This window comes from Nycticebus coucang, chromosome 13 (assembly GCF_027406575.1).
Source record: "Nycticebus coucang isolate mNycCou1 chromosome 13, mNycCou1.pri, whole genome shotgun sequence".
Classification (NCBI taxonomy): Eukaryota; Metazoa; Chordata; class Mammalia; order Primates; family Lorisidae; genus Nycticebus; species Nycticebus coucang.
The window spans coordinates 93,389,756-93,414,199 of record NC_069792.1 but is presented as its reverse complement, the minus strand read 5'-3'; the positions used below and the strand labels follow the sequence as shown (position 1 = coordinate 93,414,199).

The following is a 24,444-nucleotide window of genomic DNA, read 5'->3' as shown; positions in this document are numbered from 1 at the left end:
TCACATACAAATCCTCATTGATTTGGTCTGAACTCATACAAGGTGTAAATGCTTTACATGACATTGTAAATAACAGAGCTATTAACCAGTTCCACATGCTTTTACTTTGGGTGAAGAGAGAGAGAGGGTATGTGTGTGTGGGTGTTAATCACTTACCTTCCTAAGTATGTCCCTTAGGAGGCTGAATGAGAAAATCAGTTGCTTCTTTGAGAACCCAAATCAACTGGAAGCCATGCTAACCCTATCACCTCTTACCATCTCCCTATCACGTTCAGTCGAGTCCTGTTAATTTTATACTAAAGGGTACTCAGATCTGTTCCCTCTCTGGTCTCCACACTCAGTGCTTTGCTATAGACACATTGCCCCTTTTTAGATCAGCCCAAGTGGGTCTCCCATCTCCATTCTGGGGCCCTCATGAGTATGTACCTCCTACCGTCAAGTGGGACGGTACACCCTGGGGCCTGCCCTGGTGGGGCGTCATCTTCTGCACTGCAGGCTCCTGCCATGCTCTCCTTCTAGAGGGGCAGGGTCCTTGTTTCCCTAGCAGCCAGCACAGGGCATGGAGCATAGCAGATGCTTCATAAATATCTGTTAGAAGGAAACAGCAGCCTGGGATTTAGACCTCAGAAAGATTAGTAAGATAGAGAGTTGGTGTTAACAAATTGTCTTGAATTCACAAATCAGAGTCACCAACACTTGACTACAAGTAGACACTTTATTGAGAGTAAGTGGCTATTTTGGAGAACAAGGTGACCACGGTGGGCAGTCTGATGGGGTAGTAAAGGACACTCTGGGGATTGTCACTTGCTGTAGCTCTTAGAGCCTGGTCCTGGGACACCCAGGAGGTCTTCCCTCAGCCCAGGTCCAGCTGTCAACTCCTCCTCATCACTTTCTGCTGGTGGCTCATCCTCGTCGCCATCTGAAACAGACAGGCAGGGCAAGTTGGAGATTTCCCCTCTCTGGTACCTTCCTTTTGGCCCATAGAGCCCCTCACTTCCAGCAAGCATTCCCTGAAAATGTCCTCCAGAGGGGCATTTCTGGTGGTTGGGATGCTAGATTCAGCACCCACAGGGAGGCTAAGGATGTGATGATACTTGAGGTCATCAACAGAGAGTCGCTGGGCCTTGGAATCTAAAGAAATGTCGAGACTCTACAGCACATGCAGGCAAGGTGGATTCCCTGTGGATTCCCTGCATGGTGCTCCCTGCGGGAACCCCCATCATTCTGCAAGCCTCTGCCCAAGCACCACTTCTGGGGACCCTCCTAGACCCTCCTGAGAGAAGTGGGTGCTCCCACCTCAGGGCTCCCACCAGCTGGGGTGCAGAACCCCCTCACGCCCCAGGAAAGTGAGGGGCATCAGCTGAATGACATCACTCACTCCCACTCTTCCGAAGCCTCCCAAGGGCCTCACGTTTGCCTCTGTGTTCCCAGTGCCTTGTTAGGTCATTTTCTGTTCTAAACACTGATGAATGGTAAGAGATAGAAATGCCCACTTTTACCCTGCCTAGAATTACCTTGTGAAGATTTCTACCCAGCCCTTTAGGGGCTATGAAATGAGGCTCAAGACCCTCCTTCCCCTTCCCACAGCCCTTCTCGCGCTGTCTCCATATACCATCTCCCTGTGTCTCTCTTGCTTCCCGTCCACTAAGTCTGGGAATCCCAACTGTGAGTGCCTCTGGGGTGGGGGGAGCTTCTGGCAGTGCAGGCCCGGGCACAGGGGCCTGCAGATGCTGAAGTCAACCGGCAGCCCCCCACTCGGCCCCTGCACACCCCAGGCTCTGCTACCTGCTGTTGCCTTCAGAGAGCGGATGTACTTGGACCAGAAGGAGCACTCAGCTTTCTTCAGGCCCTGCCGACTTGGGAGCAGGGCACTGAACTCCTTGTAGGTCTCTCCACCCGCACGGGGGACAAAGTCAGGCCAGGGGGTTGCAAATTCGGGGGCTTTCTGTGAGAACTCATGAGGGTAGTTAGGATTTCTGCAAAATTGGGAAAAAAAGAAACATTCATAAGAGAAACTTGTCTTTCTTTTGATCACTTTCCTTATCACTCGGGGTCACTTCCCAAACCCATCCTGCAGTGTCAAGGCTGGATTTGGGCCCACCTGATCTGGGGCTGTGGTCTTTTATTTTTTGAAACAAGAGTCTTACTCTGTGGCCCTAGGCAGAGTACCGTGGTGTCACAGCTCATAGCAACCTCAAACTCTTGGGGTCAAGAGATCCCCCTGCCTCAGCCTCCTGAGTAGCTGGGACTACAGGTACATGCCACAATGCCTGGCTAGTTTTTCTATTTATGGTAGAGATGGGGTCTCATTCTTGCTCAAATTGGTCTTGAACTCCTGAGCTCATTCAACCAGCTGCCTCAGCGTTCCAGGGTGCTGGGATTGCAGGCTGAGCCACCGCACCGGCCTTTGGCTATGGTCTTAACTACAGCCCTGTACAGCACTAGGTTCACCAAGGCTCCCTGAGCTCACCTCTCCTAGGCCATTTCTGGGAAAGGAAAGACATCAGGATGATGACCCACCTGCTTTATTCTGAACCTAATACTGCTCTCTGCCTTTGTGCAAGTTTAGGAGGTCACTGTGTCCCTTTCTGTTCTGATGTCCTTTGATCTGGACACCATAGCCAGCCTTTGGAATCCCCTGTTTGTTCAAAGCCTGGGCAGGAAGGAGGGTGGACCCAGAGCCAGGGAACCCACCTGCCACTCAAAGGTCAGCTTCCTCATACAGAAGTCATCTCATCCTCCCAGACACAGCTCTTTGTCAGACATGCAGCCAAGCCCCTTCACCTTGCCTGTCCCCTTCATGGCCCCCACCCCAATCCCACCAGCCAACTGATACTCTCAGATAAGGCTGCTGTCTCCTTAGCTCCCCTCCGCTCTAGGGGCTGCCTACTTCTCCTTTGCGTATCTGAATATTCTGTTCATCCTTCCAGGCCCAGCTAAAGTGTTCCTTCCTCAGTAAAATACGTTCTAAAACCTTAATTAGAAGACATGTGTTTTTCTATTCAACTCCCATAACAAAGTACATAAAGCTTTACTGGGTCCTGCTTGGAATTACGGTTTGGTTTCTGTTTCAGGTAGTCAGTAGCCGGCAGCTGGGCATGACGTCCTCACTCTTTCCCCTTTCCGGGTACCTAGTGCATTTCTAGATATCCAACTTGCATCTGGCCAAGAGATAAGGGGAGACAGACAAGCCACCAAGACGAGGGCGGAGCAGGAACCAGGGATGGGACAGCAAGTGTCCTCACTGCGCTGGGGGTAGAGAGGGGCCTTGAGCATTTCCACTTGAGCTGGTAACCCAAGGCAGCGATACTCCCAGGGGACACTGGGCACCGTCTGGGCCATGTTCAGTTCTCACCGCTGGGCCAGGGTGGGTCCCACTGGCAGCTAGAGGCCCGGATGCTTTTAAATGTCCCGAAAAGCGCAGGACACAGCCAAAAGTTAGCCGGCCCCCAAGATCAATAGTGCTGAGGGTGAGGAATCCAATCTCGAGCCATCAAACTTGGCTGTTCTGACTGGAGCCTTTCTTCACGCAGATCTGTCTACACAAAGGTAGTTTCAGCTAGAAGGGGGGGACTGAGACGGTGAGCCCCGCAGCCGGTGACGGCAATGTTTGGGGTGGAAACGGTAAACATGGGACCTTTGCTTTTACACTGAAGTGAGGGCAGGGGAAGCGCAGTGGCAGGATCTGTGACAAGTGTCCACTTACCCGGATCGGATGAAGTTAGAAAAGTATTGCATGATTTTCAATGACAGGCTTTTCTCCTCCAGAGAAAACTGTCCATCGTAGACAGGGTGGAAGGGAAGCCCGAAGGCGTACTGCACATCCGCCAGCACCCCCAGGCTGAAACACCGGAGGAACAGAAGAAGCCAAAATAAACTGATCAAAAAACTGAACAGGCCCAAACCCAAGGTTCCTCCCAAATAAAGACTTTCCCTCATCACATGATGTTCAGGGTTCCTGTTCAGGGCTCGGTTTAGCTGAGATCTGGCTGGGCCCACACTTAGCCCAGTGGCCTTTGGGGACACATTCTGGCATATTTGCTGGCGGACGTGTGACCAGTGCTGGGCACCAAACTCTCCTGAAACAATGCCTGTAAGCAATTTTCCAAGAAAATATTCGGTTGACTATAATAGACCATATCACTGGGTCTTTGTTCATCTATTCACTGAAAAAAATTATAATAAAAATAGCTTGTATTTGAGGCCACCTTGCTCGTTATTAACCTGCACCCTCAGGACGCTTCGCAGGCCACATTTATCCATGAAGCACACCCTAGTACAGTGCCTGGCACATAGGCGTTGTTCAGTAAAGACATGTTCTAGCCCAAATTGAGTATCTAGAAGCAGCAGGCACGTAGAATAAGGACTTGGAACCCAATTCAGTGGCTTGATGTCCTAAAGCTGGCACCAGGGAGTCTGTGGTACATAGGCGGGGGAGGCCAGAGTGGAGAGACCAGGAGGGATTTTATAGCTACAGAGTAAGATTTTGGCTTTGCCCAGACAGAAGTTTGGCCTTTGACTCTGGCTTCTGGGAAGTAAATGATACCTGACAGGAGAGTCTCTGTTTAGGGCAACAGTTATCTGCACTGGCTTTGAGGGTAGATATAGCCATACCCAGAAATCTTAGGGTGAGGACTAGCCACTCTGGAAAGACCAACCATGCGATTTAGACTGGGAGACTTGGGTCATATTAGGTGACCTGCATATTGAGTTAAGCACATGGGCCTACATAACATAGCCCCAGGAAAACCGTGAACACCAGAGCTGGACTGAGCCTCCCTGCGGACATACTCTGCGTGTGGTCAGACATAGATGCAGAGGGGGACTCATCCTGACTTCCCAGGGACAGGACAGTGGAGCTGCACATTCAGAGTTTCCTGGGCTCTGGGTTCTGCCTCTCTCCCTTTGGCTAATCTTAACCTGAGTCCGTTCCCTGTAGGGAATCATGACTGTGAGTATTTCGGAGACTACCAGAGAGCTGTTGAATCTGAGGCTGGTTTGTGAAAGCCTTAAATTTTCCTGCTTATTTCAGAAGAAAGAATAGTTTGTATAGAGACCATGTCCCTGTTCTCTAACCTTGTTGTTGGTCCCAACTAATCACAAGAGCCAGACTCTAATTTTACAGACCAGGAAGATGAAGTCTGGAGAGATTTCTAGACATGTCCAGGGACATAGTAAATAAACAGCAGACTTGGACCACGGCTGAGGTTTCTGGGTTTCTGGGCCCAGCGGCTACCACACCTGGGTTCTGACTCCGCAGTCTTCAAGTTGGGTGACTTCTGGCGAATGCTGTGACCTCCCTGACTCCTACTTGCTCACCTACTTCTCGGGGTGGCTGTGAGGGTCAGTGTAAGATGTTGTAGGCAGAAGTACTGAGAAGGGAAGTAAGTGCGGCCCAGTTCTTTTCTTGCCACGTCATCCTGCTTCCTGATGTAATCATCTGTTTTTAAGGTAACAGCAACATCTCTGACCCAGGGAGCAGAGTCACTAGAGGTTCTCCTTGTGCTGAGCTGATGCATCCAAGGCACAGATGTTCTGGGAAAGGGCTCAAACAGGGCGGTTCCCAAGTAAAGGCGATTTGTGTGGAGGTTAAATGATAGGAAGTCAAGTCCAATGTCGCTTGGATGAACAGTTTGACTCTGGCTGAGATCCAGAATGACGCGGTGTGACTCCTGCAGAGGCTGGGAACGGGGTCCCTTAGCTCAAGCTTTGGAGGAAAGTATTTCAAATGAAGAAGGCGCCTTCCCTGTTGCCTCTGCCATGCTCAGGGTGGTGACAGTAGTGACAGCACAGGGATGGGAGCCCTTCCTTAATACTGAGGCCTGAGGACTCACGAGACAGCATGACTGCTATGACCATAAGAATTATCTCCAGATGTATGTGTCACTGGCAGCAGACACAGAACAGACCAAACTCGTCCCTCAGCTGAGACTCGGCCCCGTAGCTCACTGCCGGTGTAACTTTGGATGAGTCCTTCGACATCTCTATGCCTCAGTTTCCTCATCATAAAGCATCAGATCAAATGTGCCATCACATGTGGAAGCTCTGTGCAGCTGTAGAAGTAACTGTCATCATCCACAGACATTCCCCGGGATGACTCAAGGCTTGGAAAGATAAGTGACATGCCCAAGGCACAGGAGACCCAGGATTCAAATTGGGTCCTCCAGGGACTCAGACCCAGAGCCCTGGGTTGACTACCCATGGGCGAGGGACCGAGGATCCCTAATCACAGCATAAGCTGTCAGTGGTGTTCTATGATCCATGAGGGGAAAAGGAACACAAAGCACAAAGTTCCAGGCAGACAGAAGTCGTAACAGTGGCAATAAAAATAATCTCGAGGGTAGATGCCAAACTGGCAATTTATAAATCACTTTCACCCTTATCATCTCAACAACCCTATAAATATATATTATTGCTCCTTTCAAAAGAAGGGGAGACTTAGGCTCAAAGAGGTCATTTTCTTGCCAAGGCCCCAGGACCATTAGTAGTGATGCCAGGACTGAAGCCTCAGTTGGCAAACTACCCGGCTGACCCCTGGCCCACTACCCGGCTGACCCCTGGCCTCGTCATCTGGGTTCTCTCAAAGCCTCATCACTTGTCTTGTTGAAGGTCTGTACTTTCTCAGTCACCACGTCCCTTCTGTGCCAGCCACAGGGTAGCCAGGAAGCCCTGGGTTCATAGGGGCCACCCCCTCCTTTCTCCCCCCAGGCAGTGTTTGGCGACTTTCTCCCCATCAGAGTTTGAATCCTTCCTCTCTCAGCAGGACGGAAGATGAAACAGCCTGTTTTCTGGGAGGCCCTTCCAGGAAAGCAGCTGTATTAGTTTCCTATTGCTGCCCTGAGGAATTGCCATGCTCAGTGGTATAAAACAGCACATGGGACTCCTTCCATTCAGAAGTCCAGTGTGAGTCTTACTGGACTAAAGTCCCAGGGCCGCAGGCCATGTCCCTCTGGCAGCTATGGGGGACAAGCATTTTCCTGCCCATTTGGGCTTGTAGCAGGACTCCGTTCCTTGAAGTGAAGGGCCCAGGTCCCCATTTTCTTGCTGGCTACAAAGGGAAGACCATTCCCAGCAATCAGAGATGATGCCCAGGTCACTTCTTCCATCCCCGAGTGGCCAAGTCCCCACATTGTCTCTCTCCGCCTCACTGTCTGCCTCCTTCCTCTGCTTTGAGGGGCTCATGTGATTGGACTGGGCCTACCAGCTGATTCCCCATGGCAGGGTCCTGAACCTTAATCACATCTACCACGATCCATGTAAGGAAACGTGTTCACAGGTGTCAGAAGTTAGGACATGGTCACTCTGAGGGGCCAACACTCTGCCTACCCAAGTGGCCTTGTCCACTGCTTCGTCCAAAGGAAGCTGTCTTTCCAAGCATGCGAGTGAACAGAGACAAGCTTCTGAAACCTGAGTGGTCATTTCGAATCCCAGCTCAGTCACTTAGTATCTGCACTATCTTGGATGAGCTATTTGACCTCTTGAGGCCCCTGTGTCTCATTTGTGAAAGGGTGAATGAGGTTTAGCAGTGGAATATTTCAAGTCTCTGACCCAGTTCCTTGTTTATAGGTTTATTCATTTTCCTTCCCCATGAGAGATGTTTGAAAGCTTATAACTCAGGGTCCTCAGCTTGGGGCAGGTTTATTACAGAGCTTCAGGAGTCTCTGGGTTCCTTAAAATTGCACGTAAATGTGCAAAGTGTGTAGGTGCATCTTTCTGGAAAGATTCTTCCTAGCCTTTATTACTTTCTCAAGAAGTCTGTGCTAAAGGGGTGCTGGTAAATATTTACTAATTAGCTCCCAGGGAGCAGTGGGAGTGGGGGAAAGGAAGTAGTGTTTGCCAATTCTCATGGTGCAAATACTCCCCCCGAAGCCAATTTCAAACTACTAAAGGGATGTCCCTGAGCACTCCCATTGCTGTGTGTACAAGTGGCTTTTGTGGAATAGTGAACAGGCTCTAGGACATCCCTGCCTGAGACCTTGGAGAGAGCACTGCTGTGGGGAAGGGCCCGGCATTGCAGCCCAGAGCCTGAACAGGGTTTCTGCTTTGTTTCTTCCTCTGCAGGGCTGATCTCTAAGATGCTGGAGTTATTTTGAGCAGTGCAAGGCAGACATCTGGAGGAGGGACACAGAGTGGGAGCCTTGGGAGAAGAGGATTTGGGATTAAGAGGCCAAGCCCTCAGCACTCTGGGCACTGGCTGAGTGTCCCAGGACCCTCTGGAGAGAGAAGAGGGAATTTGGATTGCGCATCAGCAGAGGGAGACCTGGCAGGACTCACCAGGGCCCGACGAGGTGAAAGGAGCAGCTCGCTAGCTACTGGCCACATGTCTGCAGGCTGGAGCAGACAGTTCCTGCATGCTGGTCTGCTTCTTTGCTTTGTGCTGTGTTTGATACCTGATAAATCACAGGCCTACACCCAGGGCATGGGATCGGTGCATGGTCAGGCTGGGTGTCTTTGGCTTTAAGCTCTCATTTGCCATCTTGGTAATAATACTCCAGTGGGACCTGGCCCTGATCTGATAGCTACTCACCCTACACCCATGTGAGATCTGGATCTTCTCATTGTCACACAGTAAGCTCAGCTCACACCCAACTCCCACCACTGACTCTCCAAGCCTCAGTCTTCCAGTCACTAAAATGGGTCTGATCACCCCTGTGCAGCTGCCACATGGTATCACTGGATGCTCAGATGGTGAGTGGAAGCTTCTTTAAAAATTAAACATTACCATTTGAGGAAGAATTAATGTTGCTAATGTTGGTAAAGTTATATTTAGGCAGAGTGGAAAGAACTGACTGGCCACATAGCTCTGGGGATGAGTGTGTGTGTGTGTGTGTGTGTGTGTGTGTGTGTGTGTGTGTGTACAAGCTTTTTGTTTCAGTTTCGAGGTGGGCATGCAATTCAGTGAGGACTGTGGCTAACAGGGATGGGATGCCAGAACCAAGACCCTGCCGCATACACGTTTGTAGAATGTCAACTGTGTGTCACACCCTGAGTAGACGCTGAGGTGAAAAGGGGAATAAATCATGTGACCGAGGACCTCACGGTCTGACAGCAATGGAGACAAGACCATTTTTCAGAAATACAGTGCCGTGTGCTGCGTGACAGACAGAGGCCTACTGAGCGACGGAATTATTTACAAAGCACCATGAGGCGAGAGAAAGAGAAAAGAGAGAGCATTTGTTTTTGGTAAGGAATTGGAGGAAAGCTTATGGAAACTCAGGATCCGCAGGGGACGTGTGCCCGGATGGATGAGCGGGGTTAGTGAGTGGAGGAAGAAAGGAGGTCACGTTGGAAAGGGCTGGAGATGCTGGAGGTTACTTGGCAAGTGATCTGTAAGTTGCGGTGACTTTTACAGGGATGACTAGAGTTGCATGGGGAGAAAGAATTGTCTAGGACACACAGAACATGGGTTCTTCTCACTTAACGTTCCCCAACCTCACCGTTTGTCCCCACTGCTCATCTGACACCCTCCTGTGCTGCTGCAGACACGCAGGGAGGCTGAGCCTGTATCCTAGCAAGGCAGAAGCCTCATCTCAGAGATCATGCCTTGCTCCAGTTCATGGATGCCTGGGACACATCCGGAAGCATCATGATCGGGGCGTGCCCCAGAGCAGTACCCCTGACAACAGATCCTGCTGGGAAGATGGGCTGAGGCTGGGCTGCCCTCAAGGGGAGGGGAGGAAGTGATCAGAGAGCATTCACTGAGATCATTAACAGAAATAAGACATCGCTTTGCATCACTGAAGTTGTCCTACTGGTAACAGGGTCGGGAGGCTTGTGGTGGGGAAAGGCCCCCCGGCATCCCAGCCTGCTGGACTGGCTTGATCGGGGAGCCTGTGGGAGCAGGGGCCTCGGTCCCTCTTGTTCTCTCTGCAGGAAGAAGTTCTGACCTCATCCCCATAAAACATACTTTCTTTCTTATCCCCAGTCAGCATCTCTAGATAGCTTCCTCCAAAGGAAATGAGGGAACAGGGAGGAATGAAAGTCCTTCTGCTTCCCAGACATTATTATTTTTATTATTTTTTTGAGAAGCTGAGCACATGTTAAATGCTTATGCACAGAAGCCTGTAAGCGTGCCTCTCTTTCAGCAAACCTAACACACAGTTCACACGCTGCCTATGAATTATCCAGGAAGTAATGATTTACTTTACAAATGGCATGTGTTTTACAAAAGGATTTGCTATGCAGTCCTTTAAAATCAACCGAGCTCCCTGATTTACTTTAAATAATGCAGTCCCACCCCTATCCCCAGTGAGATACCTGCCATATTTCCCTAGTTCCCTAAAGGCCAGCAGAGCTGTAGGATATATTGTTTCTCAGGATAATCAAAGCTTTCAACTGACTTGCTGGAGTCACTGAACATTTTATTCCCTCTGGACAGCATGACAACTGTTGTCAAAAAAGAAAAGCCAAATTTTCTAGGCCCAAAATACCCATTCTCACTAGCCAGGCTGTTTGCCAAGAGTTAAATGTCTAAGCCAGTTGTATTTGTTTTTGTGATTACACATGTGCAGTTTAAGGTTTTTGAGTATCGTGCAGATGTTCCACTTGTAAGAACCCTAAACTGGGAATCTTAACTCATGCATTACAGTTTCGTAAGAAAATCAAAGGCAAAGCTCTAAACAGCAGTATTCAATTCAAGCCTTTGACCTTGCACCAAAAGAATGGCAAGGGAATACAGGCTTACATGTTTCCACCAAAATCAAATGCACAAGGGGTATACCCTTATTCATTTCTCATTCATTCTTCCCACATTCTCATTTTAACTGATTTCTCTGACTGACCATCACGTTTATAGTGTACCTTCTTTCTCTCTCTGTGTTTTAAGATGCTTGGTGTTTCAGTGAGCTGTGTTTGGGTGTGAGAGAAAATACCACAGAGCACTGTCGTAACACGCTTTCTTAAAAATCAGCAGTGCCTCCCCATCACACTCAGATAAAATGGCCTACACACCCCTCTGTGAATATATTATTGATAAGACCCTGTCATTTTCCCCTGTACCTTCAACCACTCTTCTTCGGTAGATTCCTGCTCCATGATCTTTTTCTTTATCATCAAACATGCTGAGCCCTTTTCTGCCTCGGGGCCTTGCCATTTGATGATCTCTCTTCTGAGATCATTCGCTGCTTCCTTACGGGAGGATCACAGCTGCTTCTCTCTCCGTTCTCATCGCCCACATCCTCAGCTATCAGAACCTCTTCCCTCATCGCTGACCACAGCGCCCTAGCAAGCCTCCCGCCCAGTGCTGTCTGTCCTCTGACCTTATTCTGCTTATTTATGCTCAGTGTCTGGTCTCTGCCTGCCACCCCTAGACACTCATCAGGTCCACCCCCAACCAGTCTCCTGGCGGCAGAGCAGCCCTGCTCTGCCTCACAGGCCATGCCAGCTCTGGGATCAGGGAGAGGATCAGTGGTTTAGAAGGTGTTAGGTAAACATTAGTCAAATCAAGGTGAAGAAGATGCAAGGTGTAAACCCTGTCAGGTTGTGGAGTGGGTGGGTCAGCTTCAGAAAATGATTTATTTCCATCTGTATTGGGAAATAATCTTGTTCATCACACAGGATGTAGCCAGGCCAATGGATCCAAGTCAAGAATCTAGCTACTTAATGTTTTCTTTGGTTAATTCCAACAAACTCACCAAGACAGTCCACTAATAAGATAATATTTTAGATCTGGAATGTTAAAGGCCCTGGAATGTGCAGAAATGTCTAGGACGCAGATGCAGTGGTGTACAGAATGTCTTGAGTGTAGAATTTACAGCTTTGTTTTCCAGGGTTGGGACAACTTATAAAGGAGGAGCATTATAGTATCTTTAGTCATCCTAACAATTTTTTTCCCCCTGTCATAGCCTTATTTTTCCTAAAAGGAAAATAACCCTGGCTACCTAACATTGAACATCTGTGACATGTCAGGTATTTACCTTGAATCTCATACTGTGAAGTAGATGTAACTTTACCCATTTTATAAGTCAGGAAATTGAGGTTAAAGAACTTGTTCAGGGTGGCGCCTGTGGTTCAAGGGAGTAGGGCGCCAGCCCCATTTGCCAGAGGTGGCAGGTTCAAACCCAGCCCCGGCCAAAAAAACTGCAGGAAAAAAAAAAAAAAAAAAAGAACTTGTTCAAATTCAAACAGCTAATAAACGGAAGAGATGGGATTAAAACTTTAGTTAATTTAACCTCAAATGATGTATTCTTTCAATATACTGGGCTGCCTCTCCCAAAATTAAAGACCAGTCTAACATCCTATATGGAACCTAAGCAGGTGTCTAGCCCCAAGGGCCACACCCTGCTCCATTCACAGATAAGTCAAACACAGTCTTTCGGAAACATCTTCTGCACCATCAGGATGTGGGAGTGATACCCCAGCACACTGGAAGCAAAGGCCTTCAGGATGGGGATCCAGACATAGCACGCCATTCAAGTGCCGCAGCCCGCACACAGCCTCGTGATGAAGCGCACGGCGGGCCCGGCCCCCTGGAAATGCTGTGTCCTCTGTGCCATGGTCACAGCCCCTCATTCGGGGCCCAGTACCTACAAACCACATTGGTTGTGGTTGCTTTCTTCCTAGGACCTGTGCATCTCCAATTTGGATTTTTCTAGCATAATACATAGAGCAGTATTAGCAACAGTCGTCTAGTCAGGGCTCACTGTGCCAGGCAGTTGGATCTGATGCTGGTGCCCGCCATGTGCGCCACCCTACTTCATTCTGATGCACTCCTGAACTATGCGTAAATAATATTAGTGACCCCATTACACAGATGAGGAAACCCAGGCCAGAGAGGTGCACAGTGAGCGGCAGAGCAGGCTGCGCCCTCTAAGGACAGGCAACATTGGCGAGCAAATCACTGTACACTAGTGGGGACCCAGAACATAGACCAAGGTGGGGATGGAGGCCTGCAAGCCTGGCTGGCCTCAGTGCCCCAGTCCTTTGCTATGAGTCACAGAGGACACAGATGGGGCTCCTGGGAAGACACCTGGACCAGTCAGTGTGTCCTTCAAAAGCATCTGTTTAGAGAAGAGACGTCAGCTGTGAATCAAGGTGATGAACTTGCAGAGATGGGTGGGGAGGGACAGGTCCCAGCAGACTGTGCAGGTGGCACCTTGAGAGACAGCTAGGCAGGTGAGAGAGGCATTTGAGAGGTCATCCCTCAGACCTGGGGGGAGACAGCAGCTCCAGGGCCCTCCTGTTGTGACATGAGAGAGAGACCTGCCAGCCCCCCGGTCAGCTTTGTAACAGAGATGCGTCGAAGCCGCCCTCTCTAGTTCTGTGGTACACTCTGTCACCTGGGGGTACCGCGGGTCCAAGGCCAACCTCTGGTGGGAGCCTTCAGTGATTCAGGGCTGGTATCTGGGATGGGGCTGCCACTCCCCACTGCCGTGCAGGTGCTGTTAGCCATAACCTCGGTCGTAATGGTCTCCAGTGGTGGATCTCATCCAGGGGCGACTGTGCCCCAGGGAATATCTGTCAATGTCTGGAGACTAGCTGAGGGGACTGGCATTGCTGGCACAGAGTGGGTAGAGGCCAGGGACGCTGCTAAGTGTCCTACAATGCATGGCCTCATCACAAAGTGTCATCTTGTCTCAAATGTCAGTAAATGCTAAGCTGAGAGACTCTGGTCTAGAGTCATAGCTGGAAATCCCACTTGCTGAAACAGAAGGCTATAGAGAGGAACCATAGAAGACCCTGGCCCAAATTTTCCCCAGTGGGCAGTGTTGCACCGGAGAAAGCTGACAAGTTTTGTTCTCTTGTCAATAACCTTGGTAAGAATGCCGCCAAGTTTTGCAAACACAGACACACAAGTACACTTACACTCAGACACAGATACAGGCACACACGTACCAGATGCCAGCTCCAGGCACTGCTCCCAGGCCCTCCCCCAACCCTACGGACAGGACCCATTACTCTCCCCAGGACACGTGAGGACACATGGAGGCTCAGAGAGGCTAAGAGACTCATCCAAGGTCACACAGTTAATAAGTGGATTTAGCCACAGTAGGCACTCAGCAGGGTTTAGGTTAAAGTGGGTGCAATTGAAAGGAAACAGGAGAGAAAGAAAGGGAGAGAAAGAGAGAGAGAGAAGAAAAAGGAAGAGGAAGGAAGGAGGGGAGGGAGGGGACAGAGACAGGGTGTGGGTCCAGACTGTCGCTTACTCCCTGGCACTGGGACATAGTCGCTTTGCCTCCCGGGCTTTTGTTTCTTTATTTGAAAGATGAAGGAGAAGATGTGCTCATCTCCCATGTTCTGTGATTCTTTGAATTTTAAAGTAGAGTCTCCTCCTCACATTACAGATTGTAGTTCCTTTGTCTCTCTCTGTTATGCCCATTCTTCCCTTGTGGAAGTTTGCCCTCAATTTCAGGGATGCAAATCATGTCTGTAACTCAGGTGGGCAGCAAGAAAACTACACTGTCCATGGTCAGCTAACAACACCCCGTAAGAAAGCTGTGATTGACTGTCTTTTGTCCACCAGCTATTGCCAGGAAAGCTAATATATGCTAACAGAAATGGAGGTATGAGGCAGATGGCTGGAAATGTAACACACACATATATTTTAAGTATGTAGATTTGAGCCAGAAATAAAATGAGAGCTGGGATGGCTCCAGGACAGAGAAATAGAAAGATGTCTTTTTGGGACAAAAAGATAAAACTTGCCAAAAATCAAATGAGTTAGTTGTTGTGAGTCATTCATTGATTCTGTCATCTACTATAAGGACGGCGCCATGTTGCTGTCATGGAGAGAAGACGGCCACTTGGGGGGTTGTCTAGAGTGTGTTCTGAGGCCAAGAAGAAATGGACACTTAGCACTAGATGTTTGCCAGACTCTGTTCTGGATAAAAACAGATGCCTGAAGTTGGTCCTCCGAGGAAGAGGACTCAGAAATTGAGTCACCAAGGAGGTTCCACGACTTGCCTTAGGTCACTGAGCTGCTTCTTAGCAGTCAAAAGTAAGATAGCAGAGTCTCTGCCCTTGACCAGGGTGTTACTCTGCCTCCATACAAGTAGCCACATCCCTACCCTGAAGTTCCTCGGTGGCTTGAGTGTCTCTTTCCTCCGAAAATGATAGCTAGCACCCGTGAGCTAGGAAGTGCCTTAAAGATGACAGCAGATTTTTGTGCTTTCTACACGGCAGAATGTTGAAATGTTATTCACACTTGGCCTATGTGATGGGGAGACAGAGGCTGGGGGCTCAGACACCCCATCTCATTTTCCACCTTACAGGGGCCTGGGCTCTGGTGCTCCCACCTCTGTCCCCTCTCCCTGTTCCCATTTTACAGATGCCAAAACTGAGCCCCAGGGAGGTCAAATAGTAGAATAGAAGAGACTCTTGTTCTCCACCTGTCAAATGAGGTGGTGGGACCAGCTTCTGCCTTTGAGTATGATTTCCTGTCTTGTCAGGAGGGTCACGGGCTCTGAGGTGCCCAGAGCCGTGAAGACTCGGGAGACATGTGTGAAGGGCACAGCCATGGCTGTGTTTCATGGGGGTTCCCAAATCAGCGCAGTAGAGCCCTGTCTGGGGACCCCTGAAGGGACATGAGGATGCTATTCAGAAACAGGGAAGCCCAAACTAGCCCTGGGAGGCTGAGGTCGCTATTCCATTCTGTCTAAGGGGTGTTCCTCTAAGCACCACCCCAATCCCAGGTCCCAAACAGAACTTTGGGGCCCTAGCCACTCAGAAGCCTGTCCTTTTAGACAAAGGGAGATCTATGAGTATGAAGTGGGACATTTGGCCCCAGAGACAAACATGCCCGAAGGGACACAATGTGGAGAAGCCCGGGGAGGCTGCCGCCTGTAAGCCAGGAGAGGGGCTGGAACGTATCCTTGTCTAGAGTCTTCACAGGGAGTGTGGCCTATTTCAGACTTCTGAACTTGAGACAGTGCATTTCTGCTGCTCTGAGCCACCTAATTTAGTGGCACTTCATGACAGCAGCCTACAAAACCAATCCAGGTAGAGCCCAAGCTGACTCTGGCTGGAACCCGACAAATGTTTTCATCTTGCTTTGTTTGGATGGCTTTTGCCCTCACTAGGAGATGTACTGCTTACTTTCGCCACTATAAATTTGGGGGTCCAAAGGTACAGGCACGTTTACAAGGCTTTTAATGAACTGCACTTGGTGCAGGGCAGTCACGCCTTTCATTACCGCCTCTGCCTTAAAAGGGAGGAGGGCAGAGAACCAGACAGAAAAGCCAGTGCCCTGGGCCTGGATCCTGGAGAGCCCTGGCATTGGAAGATGCCACCAAGGCTGATCTAGGGATGATTTCCCACGCTGGGCTTCTTGTCTGTGGGTGGCCACAGACCGCGGGATTACGCAGGCACGTTTCAGCTCCACCCAAACCACACGGCTGAAGACCTCCTTACCAGAACCCTAGCCTGCCATTTATTTTCCTTCTTACAAACTAGAGGCAGTTTCTTGAATCCAGGAGGTGGGTTAGGGTGAAATTATAAATAGCTCTGAGCAGAGAGACCACATGAGAAGCTCTGGGTAGGTCACTGCTCTGCCACTCAGGCTGTTTCTCCTTGATGGAATTAGGCTGAACTCCTTGAACCTCAGGATCTTTGCTGTGTTCTGAATGTTTGTGCCTTTATAAGCATAACATTTCCATCCTTCCAACCCCACAAGGATTCTGGATGGTTTTGTAGAGAGCTATGAAAATTAAACCACGTCTTCGGGGCAGTGGTCCTCTACGTTTTTGGCACCAGGGATAGTTTCCATGGAAGACAATTTTTGCACAGACTAGGGCGGAGGGGCATTCGATTCTCATAAGGAGCACACTCCCTGGATTCCACGCACACTTTACAGCTGGGTTCCTGCTTCTGTAAGAATCTACGGCCGCTGTGCTGATCTGACAGGAGGCGGAGCTCAGGTGGTGACGTGAGAAAGGGGAGCGGCCATAAGACAGACCCATTTGCATGCTGCCCCCTTCCTGCTGTGCAGCTTGGTTCCTAACAGGCCACAGACTGATACTGGTCCATGGCCTGGGGGGTTGGGGACTGTGACTTTGGGGAAATCAGAATGCCTTGGGGACTGTATTAGTTTCCCACGACTGCTGTAACAAATTACCACAAACTTGGTGGCTTAAAACGATAAATTTATTCTCTTATAGCTCTGGAGGCTGAAAGTCCAAAATCAGTTTAACTCAAAATCTAAGCCTCAGCAGGGCCCCACTCCTCTGGAGGCTCTGGGAGAAATTTATTCCTTGCTCTTCCAGCTGCTGGCTGCTGCTAGCATTCCTTGCCTTGTGACCATGCCACCCCGGCCTTTGCCTGGGGTCACATTGCCTTCTCTCTTCTCTATAGAACAAATCTATCCCACCTGTCCCTTATTAGGACCCTTGTGATTGCATTTAAGGCCCCCTCAGGATGCCGCAGGATAATCCCCCCCAGCAAGAGCCATGCTTAGTCCACATGCCCAGATTCCTGTCCTTATAAGGGAGCATTTGTAAGTTCCAGGGATGGGGACCCGATATCTTTAGGTGGTCATTATTCAGCCTACTCTAGGGACACCACTAATTATAATGACAAATTATGTATGTTCATAAGAATTCCCTTGATGCCTTGCAAAGTAACACCGGATAAAGTCCTGTTAGGAGCTGGATAACTTATTTCCCAGATATTGTTAATGCCAACCCTGAGAGGGGAAATTATTAGCCTCCTTTTATAGATAAGGACACTGAGGATCAGAGAGGCACAGGAGCTCATCCGAGGTGGCACAGCTGGACCCCCACTTGACAGCTGGTGTTCTTTCACCCCTTCTACCTGTTGTGCACCAGACCATGGATGTGGGTAACTAATGCCCTTGACCCCAGATAGCAGGTCTTGCTTCCACTCTTACATGAAATGGAACAGTAACCCGCTTGTACCTCTTAGAGATATGTTACCTTGAGAATCTGCTACCTGTGAATGCCTACTCAGGGTGGAGCAAAGCACCTCACTATTTTCTTGCCCTTGGAGGAGAATAAGGTCTTCCCAAAGGTGCTTCAATGTAAAGAGGGTAATTTGATGTGGCTCAGTGGAGGAACCACACTGGGCAGGATTCTGGGTTTTCCCACCTGGTCACTGGCTCAGGACTGTGAGGTATGAAGCGTAGGACATGTGGCCTCACAGCTCTGCCTCCAAAGCCCTGGACAGCCACATACCCCAGCTGCTCTCGGACTCTGTGGCTGAGCCTGTGATTCCCTGTCCCTTAGCCTCTTGGCTCCCTTTGTTCAGCTGAGGGAGTTGCCCAAACCCAAACCTTCTCTTCTTCTTTCTAAAATCTTTCCCTGGCCTCTGGGACACTCAGGGCTAAATTCTGTGCTCCCTGGTGGTCCCTTCCTTCACTGTTGCTTTTCTTATGTTTGTACCTTTTACTTCTTTATCATTTTCATGATCTCATTGCACTTGAGACTTTATTCTAAGGTACCTTGAACCTAATCTGGAAGTAAGAACGATAATTGAATCAAGGTGAACCAAACTTTCTTTTGGTCAATAAAACAAACAAACAACAACAACAAAAAAACTCTTATACTTTGGAAAGTAATTTTCTTAAACTAAATGCTCTGTTTCTAGAGGCAAAACCATGTAGGATTAATGAAAAACCCTCCTCCTCCAAGCCGAGCTAATCAATTACTCACTAATGTTCAGTTCCAAAGTGTGTCATCACGTTTACAAAGCTTTCTACATCTTTTATTCTACTTCCCCCGCCTACGATACTGTGAGAGGAAGTGGCTACCACAGTTAATCCTTTCAGATGGTAAAACAGAGGCTTAGAGAGGTTGATGATGACACACTTTGGGAACATTAGTTATTAATCGATTAGCAGGTTACATGTAGCTCTGCCTACCACTGTGCCCAGCTTGATGACCCATGGCATCAAGCCAGGACTTACCCTTTGGTCCCATCTTTTTCTCTGCTTCCCCACGGATCTCATTAGTGGGGGGAACTTCAGCCAAACCGTCTTCTTTGCCAACACCCCCCATGGCCACACAGCTACCTTACCTGTCATGGCCATAGGTTTTGGGAGCGTGGTACATGAAAACATTTCCTTGGGCCCTCCTTGCCCAGGCACTGGCCATGTCGATCACTGGGCAGGTGATAAAGTAGTCCCTAGCAAAAGGGGAACACAGGAGGAAGGCAGGTTACAAGAAGCTCTGCCTACAACTGTGCCCAGCAAGGGCTCTTCCCAAGCAAGGGCCCCAAGCCTCTCACTCAGCCCTGTAGAGGACACCCCTCCTCCCTTCCCCAGCGACCCTCTGGCCCCACTGCTGCACTGTCAGCACACAGCCCTCAGATATGCAAGGGACATGACCAAAAAATGGTGTCCACAGTGATGAGTTTCAAGGCTCAACTTCATGGTAATCTGTGGGGTAAACATCATCTTAGAACATTAATTTTGCTTAAAGATTGGGAGCAAAACACGTTCTAGGAAAACAAACACAATATACTGTGGAGAAACCCCCCCAGGGATTGTTTGGCGATTTCTGGAGACAGTTTTGGTTGTCATAGCTGGCATGAGATGTGCTCTGCTGGTGTCCTGTGCGCGGGGGAAGGGGCTAGGAAGCTGCTGGACATCTTCCAATGTGCAGGAGCCCCTGCAGCAAGGGAGGATCCAGCCTGGAGGGTCGGGAGTGGGGCAGCTGTGGGACCCTGCCCAGGAGTTTCACATGTGCTCCCTCTCTGGGGGTAACATGAATATATTTCAGAAGCAACAGCTTATAGCTGCAAGGTCCTATGTGCAGTGAGGGATAGGCCATGTGCTCCAAAAGGGAACAGGACTAGGAAAAGTCAGACAGGCCCACTGGGTTTGAATCCCATCTGCACCACGGAGTGGAGATGAGGTTCTCAGCAATCCCTTCACCTTCCTGAGCCTCCATCTTCCCAGCTGAGAGGTGGGCCAATGGTCCCCAGCCTGCAAGGACGTTGTCATGACCAGGTCCAACAATACCCATGAAAGCCCCTCAGTTGGAGGACTGCTAACCCCATTTTTCTGATTATTGAGACAGAAACTTCTGTGGAATTACAGGGCAGCTTGAGTGCCTTTGGGTGAGGCTCCCAGGTCAGTGGAGCAGCTGTGGGTGTCTTGAAGGACAGATGAAAGCAACTGTGTTTCCTCTCATGGTCACCTAAGGTACAGGCACTGTGACCAGCACAAGGATGGGCGCAGACCTACAGGAAGAGCTGCCCACTGGGTGGCCTGGGGAGGCCCCTGCTGAGACACTGGAGACAGGGAGCCCCTCAAGGCCAGGCCTGAATTTCCCAGTCCTGACTCTGGCCAGAAAAGCTAAGCCGTCTGCCTCTTGAGGCGTCCTAACAGCCAGAAGAGGCAGAATTGAGGCAAGAGCATGGGTTCTCTGGCCTCCAGCCCTGGGCTCTTTCTGCAGCACAATCTGGCAAGTGCTGACTTGATTACAAGCCTCTCCGGGTCAAGGACTGGACATCTGTGAGTTCTGACAGTCCAGCCCAAGGCAAGGCCTCCAGAAATAGCTGCTGGGTGTTTAGTTTAAAGCAGAGCTCTCCACTAGAGGGAAAATTAAAGCCTTTTTGTCCCCAGGATCCAAGTGGGTGGTACAAAGTTTTATTCTAAACTAATGACCTCAAATTAGAAACTTCAGACTCCTGGGTGGAGAGAACAGCTGAGAAGTGGGTCTCTAACACACTGCAGCTTGTCCTTTCCCCACAGTGTCAAGTTTAGCAAAGGCCATGTCACTGGGCCAATCCCCAGGGACATGGAGCAAGAGGCAAGCAGGCCAGCGTGGACTCCCCAGAGGGACAGAGGAAGGAAGATACCAGGTGCTGACTCCCCTCCACACCACAAAATTCTTCCTTTAAGGAACCAAGGATGTGTCAGGGCCTGTGAAGAGGCTTGAGGGTGACCCAAGGTCTGTGTCCCTACCATGGTCTCATCCCCAGGGGCCTCTGAAGAAAGAGAGAACCAGAACCCTGGTTTTCTTTCCTTATTTCTATTCAAAGTTCATTCTTCGGGTTTCTGCTATGTGCTCCTATAAAATAGTTCTTGGCCCCAGCAAGTTCATGCTGTCCTGGCCTAGGAGAGGTGTCAGGCCAGTCCTGACACTGCCAGGTGGGGGCAGTGCTATTAGAGAGGGATGCTGGGGACAGCAGGGTCTGTGCCAGATTATCTAAGGTAAGGTCTCAGCAGGCTTCCCTGGAGAGGGACACTGGGGATAGCAGGAGTTGTGCCATCTAGGCTGGTATCTGAGCAGGCTTGCCCTGGGGGAGAAGCTTTAGCCACCAACCAGGTCTAGGCACATAAGCAGTGGCCACAGGAGATAGCTAGTTGCAAATGGGGAGAAGCCTCTCTGAGCCTGAGCTGTTCCCATATGGGGTGTGGCCTTGGGCACAAAACTTTCCCATTCAGGATTTGCTTCCCCTGTGACAAGTGAACTCTCTCTGACAGCAGAGTCAGCTTGGGGAGCTTTTAGAAATGCTTGTACTGGTGGTGCCTGTGGCTCAAGAAGTAGGGCGCCAGTCCCATATGCCGGAGGTGGTGGGTTCAAACCCAGCCCTGGCCAAAAACTGTAAAAATAATAATAAATAAAAATAAAATAAAATAAAAATTCTTTGAAAAAAATAGAAATGCTCGTACCCACCAGTTTGACTATCTTTTAAATGAGCCTATGAAGGGTCTGAGGGGTCCCTGGGCTCTGTCAGCAGGAGGCCAGGCATGCGTCAGCTGTCCCTGTGTATTTGCTGAGCAGGGCCTCATCTCCTGGACCGTAGGAGAGGCACCTTGAACAGGTGCTGCCTCTGCCCTCCAATGGCTCCTGGAGAGCGGGGCCTACCCTCATTTCTCCCTCTGGCTGGGGCTCCTCTGGTAGCAGGGTCCACCCCACACGTGCTGCAGGGCTTCCTTGGCGGTGAGTCACCCCATGCTGTAGACTGAATCATGCAGAGAGAACTACAGGCTGAGCCCTGGGCCCTCCCTCCTCATTCACAACCTGAACATCGACTAGACCAGCTCCAAAACAGGACAGCAGGATTCAAGGCCCTCCACAGCTTGGCTCACCGGGTAGCATTCTCCAGAGCCTGGGAGAAGGTGGCATAGTCATCCGTGGAATGTTCCAGGGAGTAGTACCACGTAGCAGCAGCCTGGACACTGGCATCTGAGTCTTTGCCACCCAGGGAGTTCTGCAGTGCCTGGTAAAAGGCCGTTTTGCTACTGGTCCTGCCTTGACTTTCTTCAAATTGCTATAAAAGAAGACATGGAATTCCTCAGTTAGAGTCTGAAAGGCCCAAGTCAGTGTCCCTCAAACCCTGTTGTAGAATTTTCTCTCTGGGAAGTACTAGAACATGGCAGGAAGTACATGGGTGGTAGAGCCAGACTGCTGGGTTTGAGTCCCAGCTCTGCCTCCCAGCTGTATGACAAATGGCCGCGCCCCTCTGTGCCTTCCTTCCCCGTCTCAAAACGGGAGCACCTTCCACATGGAGTTACAGGAAATGCTGAAAATGGTGCCTGGTGCTTAGTAAGTGCTCAGCTGATGTCAGCTGTCATTGCAACCTGAGGACAAGTCAGACTCCTGCTTCTCACTCACTTTACCTGGGCTGCTCCCTCAGCCGGCTCAGGTGTAGCTGTGATCTGATGCTGAGGGGGAGCTAAACTGAGTTTCATTCACTGACTCAGTCATTCATCACCTGCATACTTTACACACACTTTTATACGGATAAACATATTCTTCATCCAGGGCCAACCATGTGCCAGGCCTGCAAAAACAGCCGTGAACACGCTGATCAAGGTCCCTATATCATTTGCACCAGAATGTTTATTGCAGCCCAATTCACAATTGCTAGGTCATGGAAAAAGCCCAAGTGCCCATTGATCCATGAATGGATCAATAAATTGTCGTATATGTACACCATGGAATATTATGCAGCCTTAAAGAAAGATGGAGACTTTACCTCTTTCATGTTTACATGGATGGAGCTGGAACGTATTCTTCTTAGTAAAGTATCTCAAGAATGGAAGAAAAGGTATCCAATGTACTCAGCCCTACTATGAAACTAATTTATGGCTTTCATAAGAAAGCTATAACCCGGTTATTACCTAAGAATAGGGGGAAGGGGAAGAGGGAGGGGAGGGAGGGGGGAGGTTGGGCAGAGGGAGGGTGATTGGTAGGATTACACCTGCGGTGCTTCTTACAAGGGTACATGTAAAAACTTAGTGAATGCAGAATATGATTGTCTTAACATAATAACTAAGAAAATGCCTGGAAGGCTATGTTAACCAGTGTGATGAAAATGTGTCGAACTGTTTATAAAACCAGTGCATGGTGCCCTATGATCGCATTACTATACACAACTATGACCTAATACTAATAAAAAATTTAAAAATTTAAAAAAAGGTCCCTAGCTCATGGGGCTCACATTCTAGTGGGCAAATAAATGTACAGTTCATCAGGGAACTGCTACAAAGAAAAGTCAGGCCGGACAAGGGGGCTGGAGAACACGGGGTGAGGGGCTATAGGACGGCAGGGAGGGCTCCTAGCTCTTTGTGGGGTGCGTGTCCAGACGGGAACCACTTTCTCTCTTTCTCTCTCTCCCCTCCCTCCTTTCCTCCCTTGTTGTGGCCTTGCTATTGTGCTGTGGAACTCTGGGATGATCATTTCCTTATTTCCTTTCCCCAGCACTCAGTTTCCTCATTTTGGAAGACAAGGGCAGCGGAATGTCGTGAATACAGCTCCCGGGTGTGAGGCTTGGATCCCATGGCCCTTCCACAGTCCTATGATACATGTTTACATAGTTCTAGGACCTTATGTAAACAGCAAAACGTGCTTATCAGCACACCCTGGCGTGTTTAAATTGCTTCTCTAAACATTTCCAAGCACACAGGACCCGTGATTAGAATTCAGGGAGTGGGTGCGATCCGTGAGCCTCTTGGATGGGCTGAATGAGAGGAGACTGGACCAAGTCAGGGGAATCCCTGATCAAAGGCACATCCTCTGTGCACCAGCTTCAGAGGAGGTTGAGGAGCTAAAGCCGGAAGAGGATGTCACAGAGGATTTCCTTTTAATTCTATCATCTAATATTTTATTTCTTAGGAACAAGGTCTGGAGCCAATATGACAATGTATTACTATCTGGCAAATCTGAATAGTTGCTACATGAATATTCATCATATCCGCGACTTTTAATTATTTTAGACTATGATCAAAAATAATCTCAATCACGTAAGACAGTTATTTTATCCATTCAGGACGCACATACACACAGCCAGGCATATTCACAGACCTGAAATAACAGTCATGAATAACATTCACACTTCTCACTCTCACCACATATAACACCTAGGACAATTTCTACTCCAGTCTTTTCTGGTCTAATCTAGTGTATTTAAAAAATGCCTGCCTGTAATCTATGACCTTGATCTTACAACCTACCAAGGGGGAAAACAACATTATATTATTCTCTGTCCTTTTCTGCCTACAATATTTGATTACAAAGTGATTTCAGGGACCACTGGCAT

The 24,444-nt window shown here is 49.4% G+C and overlaps 1 protein-coding gene across 1 annotated transcript in view; it reads right to left on the bottom strand.

The window, feature by feature from the left end:
• Nucleotides 1-729: 729 nt before the first annotated feature.
• Nucleotides 730-24,444, bottom strand: part of TG (thyroglobulin) — a 231,284-nt gene continuing 207,569 nt past the window's right edge. Inside the window, exons 44-48 of the mRNA XM_053558250.1 lie at nt 21,992-22,173; nt 18,967-19,074; nt 3,707-3,841; nt 1,786-1,976; nt 730-919 (exon numbers count right to left, since the gene is read on the bottom strand). Coding sequence (XP_053414225.1) covers nt 801-919; nt 1,786-1,976; nt 3,707-3,841; nt 18,967-19,074; nt 21,992-22,173 — 735 coding nt within the window. The 3' untranslated portion in view covers nt 730-800. The remainder of the gene's footprint in view (nt 920-1,785; nt 1,977-3,706; nt 3,842-18,966; nt 19,075-21,991; nt 22,174-24,444) is intronic.